Here is a 17,858-nt window from a genome sequence, read left to right on the forward strand (position 1 = left end):
AGACAGAGGGGAGACAGAGGGGGGCATTGTCCCCAGCCAATGATATTCTGACAGAAGTGACAGTGGTCACTTTCCACAGAAATTGAAATGTTTTGGATCACTCAAGACTGGGCACATTTTTCATTTTCTTCCCCCTTTTCCCTCCTGATGAAAAGGCTGTTTGTGAGAACTGAACAGTCTCCTTCCTTTGAGGTGGTATCCTCCTGCTTGGGTGAATGCAGGGCCTTTTACCCAGCTCTGTGCACAAGCGAGGAGAGCTTATCCTAATGCAGAGGCTGCCTGCCTGCCTGTCTGCCAGCCAAGGAGAGATGTAGCTTTAAGAGGCCCATACATGGTGTTGATTAGTTTTACTGAGCTGGTATGCAGAGACCAATAAATTAAAAATGAATAAATTAAAAATGTACTCTAGCAGAAAATTGCTTGGAAAACAACCACCTCCCCATTAAAATATGTATAGTAATGCCTTTTATGTGAAGTAACTCGGGATTAGATATCACTGTAAATTAACACGCCATCCAACCGTAGTTGAGAACTTTTCAATTTTAACAAGGAGTTATAAAAGGGGTATTTACTCCAGTGTGTTCAGTAATTAATTTGATATTCAAATGAGCTTACAGTATGTATTATAACTGCAAATATTCCAAATAAGAGTATTTTTTAAAAGGGGGTAATGTCAACAGAGATTGATTAGGCTTGCTTTGAAATTGCCATCTGTTTTAAATGTTTACTTGAGGTGTTGTTCGCCCCCCTCCCTTTTCTATGGAAGTAGAGGCATCATAGTTGCCCCCATGTATCTGGTATTTTATTTCATTTGGTAGGGGCGCAACGCACCCAAACATCCAAAAACCCACGTGTGCATCTCCACACACAAACACTGAAGGGGATCAGGAACATCAGCATGTGTGATGAGCTCCAACAGATAACGTCTCTGCAACATTTCCATGACATTGTTGTTGTGTTACCTCATTACCACAATGTCACAGAAGCAGTGTGAGGATGTTGTGTTTTGGAGTGAGGATGGAGGTGGGGGTAGGGGGGGGGTCCAGCTGCAGGTATCGAGCCTCTGCAGATGAGCTGATTAATTAAAGGGAGCTCTATTAAGGTTATTGAGAAGCATCCCCTCCTCCCTCCTAACTGGATATAAAATGATTGGAGCAGAGGGGGGGCCAAGGTAGGGGGAAGCATCCTTGCCTCTTTTGACATTACCCAGCGTGTGCCCTCTTCGCACGCCCCACAACTCTCACCACAAGTTCCTCTTTGCACCCCACCTTAGCTTTGCAGGGGTGACACTCTCTTCAGGCTCCAAACCGGGGCTGCAGAGTTTTAATCCCCCCTAACCCATCAAGCCACCCACCCTTACTTCCATCTGTCAGGAGCACTGCTGGAGGAAAAAGGGGGGGGGGAGGTTTTTGGGGAGGCAGGGGGCGCATCCCATGTTCCATCCCAATGAATTTTCTAATTTCCTTTGCCTCCATGCTTTGTCCCAAATCCACGCCCCTAACCTTCCCACCATACAGCCTCTCTTTTGCTCTGTCCCCCTCCCATCTCACCTCTTCTCTGTGTTGTGGTCCGAAAGAGAAAACTGAAGGCTTCTGTTGGATTTTAGCAATACAAGCTGATATTTTTAAACTACTCTCAGAATATATCAAGATTTGCATTATGTGTTTCAGCCTCTTCACATTTGTTCTACCTCTGGTCATGATGTACAAGAACACCTATGATTTGCTCTGAGTCAGATTCTGCTTGCACAAGTCAATTTGGGGGATTTTTTCCTGTAATTAATCAAGACAATGAGGACCATATTATGCTAAGATCTCATCTCCTCTTCTGAAAGAAGTTATACATTTAGGAGGTTGTCAAAACAAACTTCCAGTGTGGGTGCTTAAAGGGAAATGTAACTTAAGTTAAACACTGTATTGTTTTGTTATATTATCAATCACCAAAGTTGTATTTTGTGGAATTAAAAAAAGATGGCAAAAGATGAATAATTTCAAAATGTACTTTGTTTTAATGAATCATCCATACAAACAACATATTAGTGACACATCACATTGACATCACAGTTTAATGGGCAGTGACTCAAGCAATCAATTCTAATTACACATTATCATGCACCAAACTAGGTAGTAAGCTTTAAGGAGAGCACTCTCCTGTCAGATTAACTCAAGGAAAGAAATTCTGCAACTTACTACAGCTCCATCTGCTGTTTCCAGCAGACTGAGGAAAGCAGCCGTACAGTGTGTCAGTAAATGTTGCAGCGATTTTGGCCTGCAGCTTGAATAAAAGATCATTCATTTCCTCTGTTTTATTAAAAATAAATCTAAAAAAAGACAGTGAACATGTTTTTGTACATCACCCAACATCAAGAAGTTTGCCTAAAGACAATTCAATAGAGGTTAACAAACTGTGTGCACACTTTGAAGACCCTTATCCCTTCCCTGAAATATAGGAATACCTTTTTAAAAACAGTTTGAACAAATGCACACTACATTTACACATGCACACTAAAACATTGAGCCTGTGCAGGAACACGGAGCCCCATTGTTGGCCCTCATTCACTTCAAGATGCAAATGTGTGGATTTGAAATTCAGCCTGTGTGTTATGCTTGGCTACTTTAATGTTGTATCTATGCCGGGGATTATTCTCTCTACAGCGGGAAAACCTGTGCTTGAATGGCAGTGCCCTCAAAGTAGCTCCTGCTGCTTTCAATGGCCTCCAAACGAGATTAGACCCGTGGCTGCCCTCAGTCCCAATCCTCTGCATTCAGACAGAGCGTAACCAGCCTGTGTGACACTTTCTCTGTTTTGACACTGAGTGGGAGCAGTCAGTGCATACAGGCCGTTTTTTAGAATTGAGAGGTCAGAGTGGGAGAAAGAAAACCCTTATTGCTCTTTTGGTGTTGTGCAATGATAATGTGTTCATTGTCCTGTACCCCAAGAGTTTGAAAAACATATACCGTACATTAATTATATGGTATTTTAGTGAAATAAAAAATGTACAATTATTGTGTATCACTTTTATTGTAATGATATTTGGCACATCTTAGTTCTTCATCTCGGCATCTTATCTTTTGAACGCATCCTGTAGCTAATATTGTCAATCTAAGACAGAGCACTAACCTTTTCTGAACAAAAGTTGCTTTTTCAACAACAATTCATAGACATTTTTTGTTCTTACTTAAAAGTTAAAAATCTTCCCAGACCAAATTTGTATATACTTGTTGAACCCTTACGAATAATTAAATAACCCAGTGTGATAGGAACAATTATCACGATCAATGAATTGTAAAAAATGCTTCGGTAATAATCCCTGTAATTGCTAACACTATAACAAAGTGTGAGCTCTCATCTTGGCTGCTTGACGATATTAAACAGTTGGCTATGTAACAGGAAGTATTTGTCCTGCAGTTTTACCCTACTTCACAGGAATCACCGCTATGTGGGAGGTTGGGGGGAGGTACTTTTCTTTGGCACAAGGAACAGCTGACTTTGTGCTCCACTGGTCTCTGACTACTTTTTCGAACGCCTGCATATGAACTCCAAGTAATTGACACTTCTCTTGATGCTTTGTTTCAGTTCATTCCAGTAAAGATTGCACCATTCACAGTAGTTTCACAACAATGCTAAATGACAGAATTACTTTAGTTAAATGAAGTGTATGCCAAGTCACTAATTTAACTTTTCTCTCTTGTTTTCTGTCTCTAGTTTTCAAGAGACAGTCCTACTTTTGTTGGTGGGAGAAGATCTCCTTTTGTCAGAGGCTGATTTCTGTAATGCACTGATGTCCTTCTTGTCCGAAGTTCTGGGCTGCTGTGTGCAGGGTTTCAAACCAACAAGAGACTGCAGGGAAAAGATTCACATTCATCTTACATAACAGAATTAATCACATTCATATAAAAACAGCTGCATGGATACACCTTCATTAGCAACTTCTGTAAGAGTTGAATCTGGCACCATCTAGTGGTGATTTAATATGAAAGGATGTGTTCAAGATGCACAAAGGAAGTTAAATAAGACAGGTGTTTGTCGAATAAAAAATGACAGACGGTTTGAATTTTAAGACCCAAACCTGCAAAATGAAGACTGGTTGTACTAGTTGTACATCTGGGGCTATGATTAAAACACATACATTCAAGGAAATGGAACTTTCAGGGCTAATTTGCTATTAACCTGTGTGGCTGTTGGTCCAGCTGGTCCATGGGCTTTAGAGCCGTTTTTGTGTTTGTCCTGTCGGATGCTGCCGACAACATCTTCAGTCTGTATTTTAAAACACAAGGAGAACCCAAAGAGAAAAATGAGATATTATAGCTATGGACTGGCCTATAGAGCAGTGTTTTTCCAGTTTTGATCTGCCTGTTGAACAAAATAAGATTTATTGTCTTATTTACTATATTGAAAATGACAAAATGGATATATAGGAACCAGAAAGTGTTTGCAATGTCACTTTAAAGAACACAGTATGGGGTCGCCGGTGGCGCAGCGGCAGTGCGCGCGACCCCATGTATTGAGGCTCAGTCCTTGCGCGTGGGTGGCCCGGGTTCGCGTCCGGCCTGTGGCCCATTTCCCGCATGTCTCTCCCCACTCTCTCTCCCCCTTTCCGACTCTATCCACTGTCCTCCCTCTATCAATAAAGGCCGAAAACAAAACTATAAAAAAAAAAAAAAAAAAAAAAAAAACACAGTATAAGAACTGTAACTATAATTGATTCAATACAACGTTAAACGAGTACAAGAATAAAACTACTATACCCTAAAATGAATTCTAGAAAATCTAAAAAAATGTGCCTGTTTTGGATCATTTAGGACAATTAATGATACTTACCCATGTCAGCTTTGAAAAATTACTCTTACCGCTTTACTGGAAAAAATGGCCAACAACTATAAAAAGAAACTTGACTAAGCTTAATCTGATTTCTGAAAATTAACAAAAACAGATACACAGCTAAGGTGAAGTTTATGTCGAGCTGTGATGAACAGTACCTGCATGGTGGATGTGGTCGGGTTGCAGAGACTCCTTTCTCTGCTGGACTTTGGGTTGAGCTTAACCTGGCTCTTGTGGTTGCTGTCTGTTTTTAATGAAGCTGATTGGGAAGCCACGGATGGGTCCAGCGAGTCCTCAGAGGGGGAGGGTGAAAAGTCCTCCTGAGTTAGTGTTCCTATTGGAGATGATTTTGAAATAACCTAAATGTCAGCTAACCACAGATGGCTTTTCTATTTCTTTGATAACTTTTTTTGCACATCTGCTGGTACACTTTACAACCAGTCCTTTTAAAATCAGCAGTTTCTCCATGGCTGGTAGTTCCCTGTTAAATTGTATTTCAGGACACCTCAAACATAGCAATTGCAAAAAAAGGAGCAGTAAAGAAATTGGAGATAACCAGACAAAATAAACTTATTTAAAGAGTTTTACTCCCCCTCTGCTTCATCCATTATTCCCCTTTCCCTTAAATGACCTCTTAAACAATATTGTTCATAAAAATGATCAAATCATGACTTGGATAAGGTTTTTTCAGTGAAGGGAAGTTCATTATTGACTTACTCTCTTGCTGTTCTCTGTGATGACGAATCATCTCCAGCACATTGGACGGTAATGCAGATACATTAGTGTCACCCTGTCGGACAAAGCACCACATTAGAGCCCCTAATGTGACTCATTTGGTAAAGTTTATGAGCGCTGCTGGAACAATCGCTGTCTTACTGTGATCCAGGGGTTTTCTAGGAGCTGATTAGCAGACATTCGATAGGCGGGGTCTACCTTCAGAAGGCAAGTCAGTAGATTTTTTGCTGTGGGGACAGATGCAAGATGATGGGTGAGCTTGTCTGTAACAATCTCCACTACACAAACCATGTATCCTTTATGCAGGATTACATGTTTTATGTATTTAATAATGTGAGCCACCTGCATCACTGATGGTTTTCCAGATGCTTTTGGTAAATTCAACTTCTTTGTTCACAATTTCCTTAAATAGGTCTGTCTTTGTCTTGGACATGAATGGAGGCTCCCCACACAGCCTACAGGGACACACAGCACAGAAGAATGTATTTACAGTACCTGCATATTCATGAATGTTTAACTGTGTATATATACTACGTGATTGTTTCTACTTACAACATATACATGACAACTCCTATGCTCCAAACATCACACCAGTGTGTGTAACTACGACCGCTCATAATTTCAGGGGCTGAAAGTCACACACAAACACATATGTGAGGAATTTAAAGGTGCCACATTGAGTGTTACCTTAACATTTAGAGAAATGCTGAGTACAGTTATGTTCTGATTAGAAAGTACTTTAAAGCCTGTAATGTTTAACATCAGCGAGCAGTGTTTTTTCAGATGGTCCAGCTTTGTGTTTACGGCACACACATTCTAAATCGATAGAATAGCTTGACACAAAAGGACACGCTCTCTTAGCTTTAATATCAGAACCTTTTTTACTCCCGGTTATATTGCACATGCCAGTAGAGCAAAAAATTGACATGAATGGACTTCGTATAGCGCTGTTCTGATCTTCTGACAATGCAAAGCGCTTTTACACCATACGTCACATTCACCCATTCACACACTAATGGCAGAGGTTGCTCTGTAAAGTGCCCAAACGCCCAGAAGTACTTTCTCCATTCACACCCTGATAATAGCTGTGACAGCAATTCAGAGATCAGTGTCTTTCCCAAGGACACGTCGACGTGATTGCAGGAGCTACTGTAGGGATCAGACCCCCCAAACAGTCCAGTTTAGAGGCAGCCGACTATACCATTAATCCGCAGCAAAAAAAAAAAAAAAAGGATTGCTTAACAGACCCCCAATTGTTTATAAACCAATACCTTTGCAAAATAAAATGTAGTTATGAAGCAGACATTCAAAAATACAAAAACCATCATATGCAGCAATTTCAAACGTTGAAATAGAGCCCCCTCCCTGTGGTCATCTGCATGGCCTGTTAGCATGTTGGAGGAGATACCAGTGTCCTACCCATAAAGATAAGAGTCCCACAGCTTTCCGTCATTATGTTCTCCATGCCAACACCTCCCGTCTGCACTGATAATCCGAAGTCTGTCACCTAGGCAGAGAATAGCATTTAAGAAAAGGGCGATTAAAAAAAGAACATGATTTAGATGAGCTAACACACTTATAATAAATGCGATGTTAGATGTGTTTTTCAGGCAAACAAAGCAGTGTTTGGGCACCACTACAGCCTGTGATGGTTTAACTGAAGACCAACATAGCTGCTGAGGCTACACCTGGAAAGCCTTCTGACAGTATCACAAAAGCAAAAAAACCCAAAATGAGACTGATTCCTGGGAAATAAAAGTATTATGTATCATGTCAACATATCCTAACAACATATACAGCATCTGAAAGTTTTTGTTTTTAGAGTGAGAAAAAGACGGAGAGCGACAGAGACGTTTTGGACAAGGACTTCCTCCTCGCACACCAGGTATCTGCTTTGTCCATAAAACAGAGTTTCTCTTTGTAACGAAAAAAAATCTGGGTGAATCTGCAGTGATGAGATGCTTTTAAAAGCTTTCATGAACATATAAACTGAGGAGACATTGAAGGAGGAACATGTGATGGTGAGAAGATTATACTCATTTCGACAAACTATTGTGAGGAAGCTGAAATGGAAAGTTTTGAATTTTATGTCAGCCTCTCACCTTGATATTAATCCTGTCGCTTTCATCTTCATCACCAGCATTTTTCACAAGGATGTTTCCCAGTTTCAAGTCCCGGTGCACTATATCTGTTAGATGTGTGAAAGAATATTAACAATTCTAAGATGAATGTTTGAGACTATAACATTTTTACACACGTTTCAGAAATCAATATTCATATGTTTTTGTTATATTGAAACAGCTCAAATAGGTAACATGTGATCGCTAATAGCTATGAAACCGCTGAGAAGTGCTTTTGCACTGTTTGGGTTGTTGGCTTTACTTTTTTTTATTCTCTCTCACTACTCTCATCCATGTGTGCAGCTCTGACATACAGAAAAATCAATCTAATGTACAAAAACACTGAGCTCCAAATCCCAATGGTGGTTCAAGTTAATGGAGACCAAATCAGAATTTAAAGAAAGGTGAATATAAAATGTGCATTCAGAAACCCAACTCAATTATTATAAAGGATATAACAACAATTATCCACAGGGATTATAATGACCAACTTTACAAAGTGGGCTCATGAATACAGCCAGTGGGACGTGGGCATTTTTGACTATTATTCCAGCAACAAATATCCCAACACATGTCATCTTATCGGCTGAAAAAAAGGGCCTTTGTGTCAGTGCTGAAGAAAGTCTGTGATCAGAGAATGATGCATGATAAGTTCATGTCAGTCACCAGAATTATTAATAAAGCATGCGTTTTACCCACTGACACAGTCATCTGTTTACTTTGTTTACAGCAGACCAGGTTGAAGGGCCTCATTAACAAAACTTGGTGGAGAGAGAGCAGGCAGGAGGAAAAATACAATTTGCCCTGGGCAGTCCCTTTCACTGCAGTTTGAAGCAGGCAATTATCAAAGGCAACAATACTGATGGTGTATGTGAAGGGAACGTTTGACCAACTGGTGTGCCCAAATCAAACAAGAAAATACTCCTTTATAAATCTAAAAAAATACTAAAAATAAATATTAAGTCGATTGTTCAATTGCTTACTTGAATCTTTTACTTTTAGTCCTTTATTTAAAAGTAATATTTTGTCCATACACTTATTCTAAATCACATTTTCTTATAATAAATAAATCTATGATATATTTTTTTGGACATTACCACATCTCAACTAGAAAGAATCATACAATTTCACAAGACAGCTGGATCTGCAGTTTAGTATCTGCAGGACATGTGAATGTGCCGCGGTGTTACGGACATGTTAGCGTCGAAGCTCAAGCTGCTGTTTGGGTCAAACAGCAACTCAAAGCCTCACAAATGACGGAAACATTTTCCTACTGTGAGAAACGCTCAAACAAATGTAAAATGAGGGATTGCAAGAATGGTCATTCAATAAAAGGGGTTCTTGCCACCTCATTAGTATCATGGAAACCAGCACACAGGTTCCATGTGAAAACACACCTATTAATCAGTATTGCTCCCCAGCTGGCTGTAAATTACTCATTAACTACCAGTAATGACGCTTCATTGCCAGGCAATGTCCTAAATTACCTCTCGTTCACCATTAAAAAGGGGGTTACATTTCCAATCCAAACACGTAGATGTAATTACATTTTCTTTTTCAAAAGGTTTTAATAGTGACTAAAATAATGATGACTGTGCAGGTAACACAGTTTGATGACAGTGGAGGCCACAGTCTGAACTGAGAATAGAACATGTGTACTTCATGTCCAATTCTAAATGAACTTGAAATGCTCGACTTAAGTTAGTCTGAAAATGTTTTACATGATCTCAAATGTCAAATGTCTGTAAAAGAAATCACCTCTTTTGTGAAGGTAGACGACGGCGTCAGCTAAGCTGCAGACGATATGCCTCGTCTCATCCTCTGTAAAGAACTTTTTCCGCTTCAACAGCTGCTTCAGATCACCTCCAACACACAGCTCAGTAACCAGGTAAGTCATCTGGGAACCAACAGGGAACATTCCTCTCTTCATATGGTTCATTCTTGTTTGCTTATCGGTAATGTTCTTGCAGGGACACAACATTATAAGATGACCTCAAGTCAAATTGATCGTGTTAATGTACGCGTCTCAGATCCACCCTCTTAGTCAGCCCAGCTTCGAGTTGCTTACTTTAAGTGCAGCATGACTCACCTTAGCCGTGACGTAGACTTCCTTGAGATGTATTATGTGAGCATGATTTACTCGTTTGAGAATGTTTATTTCATTCTCCAGCATCTCCACTTTCGAACTTCCAGGCTGAAGGGACAGGAAGTCGAATCACAGCTTGATTTTCTCACAAAACATTTAACTCCATTACAAGTGCATCTTTTTTTTTTTTGACATTTAAAAACAGACTCCCCAGAGGGATTTCAAATTCACTCACCGCAGGTTTGCAAACTTCCTTAATAGCCCATTTTGTCCGCGTCTCAACGTGGATGGCTTCATAAACAACTCCAAAGCTACCTTGACCCAATTTTCTTCCAAATGTATACATTTCCTATTGGGATAAGAGAAGGAAACCTTAAATCACTGTTCTTCACCTGCTCACTGTCAGCCAGAAACAGCAGGAGGTTTTCATTTGATTTTGTCTTGAAGGCTTCAGGATGATTTTACAATTTTTGGATCACAAAAACGGGATGTTTTAGTTCAAGACCTGAAATTGGAAGAACATCCTGATTGCAAGCTCACAGGAAAAACGATACATTTTCTGGGGCTCTGGAGGTGCACAATATAGTATTTCTAATCAGGTAACAAATGATTAAGTTGCTGCTGCAGTTGGTTCAATCTCAGGTCTAATTAAGTTGATCATTATCTGTGTGCATGCAAGGGTGAGCACTGGCTGCTTCAGATTTTGCAGAGAGAGCAGTCAAATTCCCCCGATGAATGAGAGCTACACAGCAGCAAAGTGAAGTTTAATCCCCTTCTCGAGCAGATGGTTTACATCAGAGAGTATTTGTAACTTCGTCGATCGCACAAAATGAGACTGGGGTGGAATAATGGAAGTTCTTCTTACTCTGAGGTCAGCGTCATCCTCCAGACGCAACACAGGCACAGTCCTCTCCAGTGGACCACTGTTAGTCCCCGGAGACACCATGTCCATTCCTAACTCACTAACATCTGCCTGTGTCACCTAAAGATGAAAGAAAAGGCCAGTTCTCATGTTTATCAATACACATCCATATCTACTCATTATTTGACACAACATTTGCCCTTGTGGAAAAATTAATAAATAAAGATTCAATAAACCAAAAGAGAAGTGTTTTCTTTTTTAGGGTTAACCTTCATTTTAAACATTACTGTGTAAGTGCCATTTTGAAAAAAAAAAAAAAAAAAAGATAAGACATCACATGATCATAAACTCAAAGTGAAGCGTTTTCTGAGACACTCAGGCTCACTAATGAATAAGTCAAGAAGTAGTGTACAGAATGACTGAATGGTTTCTTTCACTAGCTGAACTTCTCTGTGATCACTAGTTCATGAGCGATCTGTTGGCTCAGCCCCCCCCCCCCCCCCCCCCCCCCCCCCCCCCCCCCAACAGTCTCTGGATCCAAATTAAATGTATAGCAGTTATCAAGTGATGACTGGGAGCAGTGAAGTGGATCCACCACATGCATAGCAATTAATTATAAACAAGGAAGCAGTGTCTTTAACCTCTTCACTCTGACGCGTTATTTTAGCCCTGACAGGCCTCTCATAACAGGCCTGTCTCTCCCATTAGCTCCTGTCTATTTTCCAATCAAAGTGATTGTGACAGTGTCTGGAAATTCCAATCACCTCAATCACAGCCCATTTGTGAAAGACAGAGGGATGTGATGAATCTATCACCGGGGACTTTGTAGGTAACTGGAGGAGGAGGAGGAGGGGGTGTCGGGTCCTTTGCCCCAGACGCCGAGGCAAAGGTAACAGGACACCTCAGGGTAAGGTGAGGGTGAGAAGTCTGATGGTGACGAACAGACAGGTCTGCAATTGTTTTAAACCTCAAGTTGACATGTACAGTCTTGACAGATGAGCTTTTTTTAAAATTTCAGATCAAGCATTACATTTTAAAAATAGAACAATTCTGATATCATTTTTATAGCTGTGTGTTGCTTAATTCATATGGATGTGATTGTTTTACGGCCTGGCTCGGTACACTGAAGGAATGTTTGTCTCACAGCACTTTATCCTCTCTGTCTGTTTGAACTCAAAGCTCCTGTGAAGGGGCTGGTTGTGAAACTGACTGAAATGAATGATGATGCCTCTACATGACCTGCAAAAGCAAACAAAACCATCAGCAGCACCAAGATTGATCACTTCTATATAGTAACATCCTAACCTTTAATGTCACTGATTAAAGCTACCAATTATTTTCACCCGCCAATAAAAAACTACATATAGATGGTGGACTGTAGCCGGCCTCCCATTCCTCCCAAATCCCATCACTCTTTTCAAAGGAAACGCTCAAGAATTGCCATTTTGCTAATTAAATGATAAGGACATGATGATTTTGGCCAACTGTTTTTGTTTCATGACCAAATTGCTGGAAATAAATATGGCTTTCAACCTTTCAGTGTTAAAGGGGGGAGAATTGTACGCGAGTGTTAAATAAAATGCCTCCCAGTGAGACTACGTTTCCTGTCCTGTGCTTTACAAACTCTCACATGCAGGTTAATTAAGACTGCTTATTTTCTGCCTTATTGACATAATGGATCTTTGTTCTTGTCATTACAGGCGGAGCATCAAAAAATCCATTATCATTAACTAATAACAAATGACGACTAAGAGGTTGGATCCAATACAAATGAACAATGTCAAAACAAAACTCTTTATTTTAAAAGATGTGATGAAAGATGAGCAGACATCACACATCCCAGCCCCAAAGAGACAAAGTCCACCTTTTGTATTGATTTTGCCTCATCTCCACTTTCAGCAGGAAGTAATTAGAGCCGACAGTACATCACAAGTCAAGCCCATTCCTGTCTCATCTCTTACATCATTCTGTCAGACAGCAATGTCTATTTATTTGCACGACTTAGTAACTGTATGGACATACAGTATTTGCATGGGAGGGTGTTGAGGAGACACAATCAATGTCACATGGGAACAAAGGAAGACTCTTACACTGTGTAACTTTGGTCCCGTGAAACAAGCTTGAACATGTCGTACTCTTTATGAAAGGATGTTGACTCTTTCTTCCACCTTTAATGTCAACAAGGCTGACACTGCCCCTAGAGGCTGTAAACATCTGTACATCTAAAGTTTGCAATACTCCCCAGCAGGTCAAAAACAAATTCTGTTGTCTTTATAATGACACATACTGATGTTTGCTGACGTGATTTCTCATCTGCCAGTTATAAAGTGAGCCTGGAAGAAGAACGTTTTATCTGTACAAGAACACAACATCTGTTTCAGGCCTGTAAGTCTTTAGGTTTTCAATTGTGTCACTGTGCATGGTGACTTGTAGTTGGAACATTTACACTGTTAGAATAAGTGATTTAAAAGTGCTGTGCAGAAAACAACTGTTCCTGACTTTTGGGTGAATAAATTCCTGATGTAGTTGTAATTTTTTAAATGACTCTTGAGTGTTTCTGGCCAAACAAAATATGTGAAGATGTCATCTTGGACTGCAGGCTATTTCAGGTATTTTCTTTTTGTCAGTCTATTTATGGCATTTTGATTTAACTAATAGTTGTTTGTGGCATTTCTTTTCTGGCATATTAAATAACTGCAGCATACCAAACATAACCATATGCTGATTAAACTACAGTTTAAGAACAGTTCCCACTTTTGAATCTCCACCACACCATCAAGATATCACACATTTCAGTCACTGTCGGGGGGCCTTTTGAAGTTTGCTTTCCTTAATGGAATAACGAGTTGAATAAATTAGGCTTAAGCAGCTCTGTAATGACGCTGCCTCAAGCTGTAACAAGCAGCCTCTTAAATATAGCCTGAATATCAAACAAAACAGAATCTTATTTACTGCAATTAAAATATAAACTGCGATCCTTTTAGCTTGAGCCTAAATATCACATTTCCTCATGTGAAACTTAATCATTTATTGACAGCTTGGCTTTGATGACAAATGATAAACTTCACAGTCCTAATGAAGCGTGGAATTACATTACCTGATGAGGCAAAAAATTGCATGTTTAGAATGCAAATATGGAGCCCATCTACTTCACCACGTTATGAGGTGAATCCTAATATTATGCAGGGAGATTATCAAAGCTGGTGGTCTAACTGCAATATGCCAGGAGCACATCAACATTAAGCCATCAAAGCACGCTACCACAGAGTTCTGATTGCAAGTATACCAAACCTGACAGTTGACGTGCTCCAGTGCTGGCAACAAGGAGAAGTTACTGTTCCTACACTCAGACAAACATGTAAGGTATGATGGGTCCCTGTAAACAAATCATTTAAACCCCCCTTCGAGAATTACTTCTGTCTCCATTGGTCATGTTTGATAAGTGTCTATTGGCAAGAAAACGTGCTTTGCCAAAAGGAAGCAAAAGATCAAATTCTGCCATTTGCTCAGAGCTCTCCACGTGTTGCTGGGAGATAAGGGCCAACAAATTCAAATTTTCTCATTGGTTTAATCCTGGTTAAGGCTAATCTCTGCCCTTGCTGGGCTCAGCCTTGGGAAGCGGGGAGGGCAGACATCTAAAAAAATATATATATAGGCCATAGCAGAAACAAGAACAAATTACATTCATTTCAATGACAACCCAGAGGGAGCTCAGCATATTCATATCTGAATATACACAGATGTCCACACCTTTATTTATAAGTCATTTATATCCCACCTGCAGAGCTGACAACTCTAACACTTTTAAACACTTAGAACACAACATACAGGTCAACCTTGTTAACAAGGTTGACCTGTATGTTTCTAACACCTCCCTCATAGGCTTTAACTGAACTATAGGTGAAACAATGAAAATAAAATATCTAACATTTTCCAAAACTGCTTATAACGTTTCAACATGAGCATAAAGGAACATGATTGTTCCCACTATGATAGCACTTCACTTCAATAGTAGTGTAAGTTCCGATATTTTAGGCTAGTAAAGCATCAAATGTTTGTCTTAAAGGTATGAAGTAAAGTGACATGACGCGGCTTCATCATTTCAAAGTTCAACTAGTTCTTAATATCTTCGTTTGCCGTGACTCAGCATGACCCTTCACTAAATATGAGCAAGCTAATAATCAACTAATAACCTGATGTTGACCATCTTATTAAGATACAGCTTATTGAATTAACGATGATATTGTCCAAAAGACGAAACCGCGCACAAAGCTATAACAGTGACAATAATTTAAGTTAAGCATAAACAGTGTCGTCATGGCAACGAAACGCCAAGTTGTGCAATGTTGTGTCCTTACATGGTACATACCTGTGGTGTTTTTTATGTATTTAAATATATTTAAATGCCCTACATAAAAGGTGTCAGTTGTTGTCTCAAAGTTAAAGAAAAAGTTGTCTTACCTCTCAGAGTAGGTCATTTTTCAGAGTATAAATTGCTGCCTGGAAGTTTATCAGCGTGTGAGTACGGAAGGCGAAATGGGACAAGATACCAATGAATGAACAGCGCTACTCTTTTACAGGGTCTTTCAGCGCCCCTGGTGGATCTCGAGGGTCCCCCAACATGAAGTACACTTGACCTAAAGATAGACGTGACAGAGGCAGGAATCCCATTAATTTCCTAAATTGATGTTCACCACAGGTTCTCTTTTATAAAATCAGGTGGGTTAACAGCTTTTATCAGTTTGTATTGTATAAGCTACTGTGCAGTCTGAGTTTTCTTGGTCCTAGGTCTCCATCTAGTGGAAACAACTGGATTTATTTTCCTTGGCTATTGGTATAATAGAGATCTCCATATCAGTTAAGAACAAACAAACAAGGCTTATGTTTTAATAAAAAATAATGCATTTTTTTCTCTGTATGACTATCATTGATTACCATGAATACCAAATAAATAATTTTTAACATAAACTAAAAGGCACTATTAATTGAAGGTTAGATTAATATATTTAAGGCCCCATTAAGTCATGATATTTTGTCAAGACATAGTTATCTCTGCCAGTTATTATGTAGTCATTTGGGATGATGTCACTTTTATCTAATTTTATCAACACATCATGGTCTAACATCATGTTTTTCCCACCCAAAAACATTTTGAAGAGCATTTTGCATAACATATAAAATCTTCATAAATCATTGTATAAAAAATCTTAATATATCTGAAAATAAACACTCACAGTATGTAAGATGGAAGCAAAAAGAGACAGAAAACAAGGTTCAGCTTAATATGCAGCTAAAAATAAAAAACAAAGCATAAAGCAGCTATTTGTTACTCCTATAAAACCATCTTTGAAGATAAAACATATACAACAAAGAATTCCAAGCTTCATGCATATTTATCAATTCTATCACAGCATAAAGTATCTGCAAAAAGACAAATAAAAATAGGTTTTCTATAAAAAAGGGAAGTTCGCTATACATCAACTGTTAACAAAGTACAATTAAATAAGAGAAGAGTTCAAAACAGCAAATGGAAATGCACAAAGCTTCGTATCTCAGAGGCAGTGAGCACAACATGTTGCCAGTTAAGTCAATCTATTGAACAATGATTACTGTAATTACTACGTTGCATAATTGCTCAGAGGAACCAAAAAGCTAATTAATTTTAGGCCAGGAGTTTATGTTTGAAAGGTTATATTGCTCTTCAAACAATCATTCTATTACAGAACATTAAGTGATGGCAAAATGTGCAAAGCACTTATTTTAGACCATATGACTCAGACTGAAAAGCAGGTTTTCTTGAGTCATTTTAAACAGATACCATATAATTAGTATAAGAGACACGACGAGAACCTTTCATGTAAACCTTTTAAAAACGCAATGTGTCACACTATGATTGGTTGAAGTTCTCTGTAGGTCGGGAATGTTTGTGGTGACAAGTTTTGATATTAACTTTAGTTGGTAGGTTCTCTGAAATCTCCATTTACAAAACAAAACATAATTGTATTCTTTGAGAGTTATTGAATATTTCCAGAATAATACACTACAAATATCATAATTTATCCGCTGCTAAAGGTAAAAATCCACAACTTTAGAACCACCACAGTTGACCAAAGTGTTGTATAAAGGAAGGTGTGGTATATGGAAAAATGAAGCTAAGGTACACGATAATTCCCTAGCTATTTGGAAATTTGCAAACCTAACCACCAGAAGACAGGGTTGAATTCCTTAGTGACCTAATATTTAGTGCAGTGCCTTTGAGGTATTACCAGAAATGTTAACTACTGTGTATTCTCACAATCAAAAGAAAAATGGCCCAAGGGGTTCGGGGTAAAACATACCCTACTTTTTACCGGTTTTATCATTGAAGTTATACATGTATTTTATTTATTTGTTTATTTTGACAGGGACAGTGTACAACCTATTAGCTCTACCAAAGGTATCTATAAGTTATTTTTACATGTGTAGTCACTGGGCAGGAGTCAGAGATAACGTTTCTGTTAAGACACAAATTATACGCAAACATCTTCACAACAATAAACAACAGCTGAACAATGGCATTAGATTAATCCACAGTGAAATTCTCAAATGAGATGAAAACAATAATAGGCTTCACTTTAATAACTATACACACAAAAAACAGCTACACTACAACATACCGGTATATATTGTATCTCCAAAACACGACATTAACACAATACCATAACAACATAACCATAACCACACTGATCTGTGAGAAGAATCCCTGCTCATAAAAAGTCACATAGATTTGAGAGCTAAAATCAGCTTGTGGTTTCATTAATATCCCTGTAGCTAAAAGTCTACACACTGCACAAGACCAACTAAACTCATCACACCTATCATATTCTCACTTGACTAATGTGAACATTAGATGAGTATGACTAATTGTGAGACCATATTTAATGTGTTTTCATATCACTTGTGCATTTTTTGCTCGCCCATATGCCAGACAGTTTGACACGAAATGTGTAAAAACCAGCAGGTCTTTCCAGTAACAAGTTCCAATGCAGCCTCGTTGCTTCTATTACCACTTAGAAACCCAACCCTTTTATTTAATCCAACACAAACACAATGGATTTATTATTACTGAACAACAGAGAGGGTTTTGGCATTGGATCACAGTTGCAATCACCTTCGCCATCCCTGGGGCTTATTAGAGAAGACATTATGAAATATTTCATGTCATTTTTACAGAGAGACATCAAGGAAGTTATTT

The 17,858-nt window shown here is 38.9% G+C and overlaps 1 protein-coding gene across 2 annotated transcripts; it reads right to left on the bottom strand.

Annotated features, from left to right (window-relative positions):
- Nucleotides 1-1,985: 1,985 nt before the first annotated feature.
- Nucleotides 1,986-15,192, bottom strand: stk33 (serine/threonine kinase 33). 2 transcript variants are annotated; one of them, XM_079339196.1, is made up of 14 exons: nucleotides 15,086-15,192; nucleotides 10,628-10,744; nucleotides 9,998-10,111; nucleotides 9,766-9,870; nucleotides 9,435-9,639; nucleotides 7,659-7,744; nucleotides 6,976-7,063; nucleotides 6,109-6,184; nucleotides 5,899-6,011; nucleotides 5,698-5,783; nucleotides 5,539-5,611; nucleotides 4,980-5,155; nucleotides 4,171-4,257; nucleotides 1,986-3,840 (listed from the first exon to the last, which is right to left on the bottom strand). In XM_079339196.1, the coding sequence occupies exons 2-14, from the start codon at nucleotides 10,712-10,714 to the stop codon at nucleotides 3,709-3,711; spliced, it is 1,428 nt and encodes a 475-aa protein (XP_079195322.1). In that variant the 5' UTR covers nucleotides 10,715-10,744; nucleotides 15,086-15,192; the 3' UTR covers nucleotides 1,986-3,708. The 2 variants fall into 2 exon arrangements, with proteins under 2 accessions (XP_079195322.1, XP_079195323.1); XM_079339197.1 differs by having other exon boundaries at nucleotides 9,435-9,573; nucleotides 15,086-15,191.
- Between the last annotated feature and the right edge of the window lie 2,666 nt (nucleotides 15,193-17,858).

Source organism: Symphodus melops, assembly GCF_947650265.1.
Source record: "Symphodus melops genome assembly, chromosome: 3".
Lineage (NCBI taxonomy): Eukaryota > Metazoa > Chordata > Actinopteri > Labriformes > Labridae > Symphodus > Symphodus melops.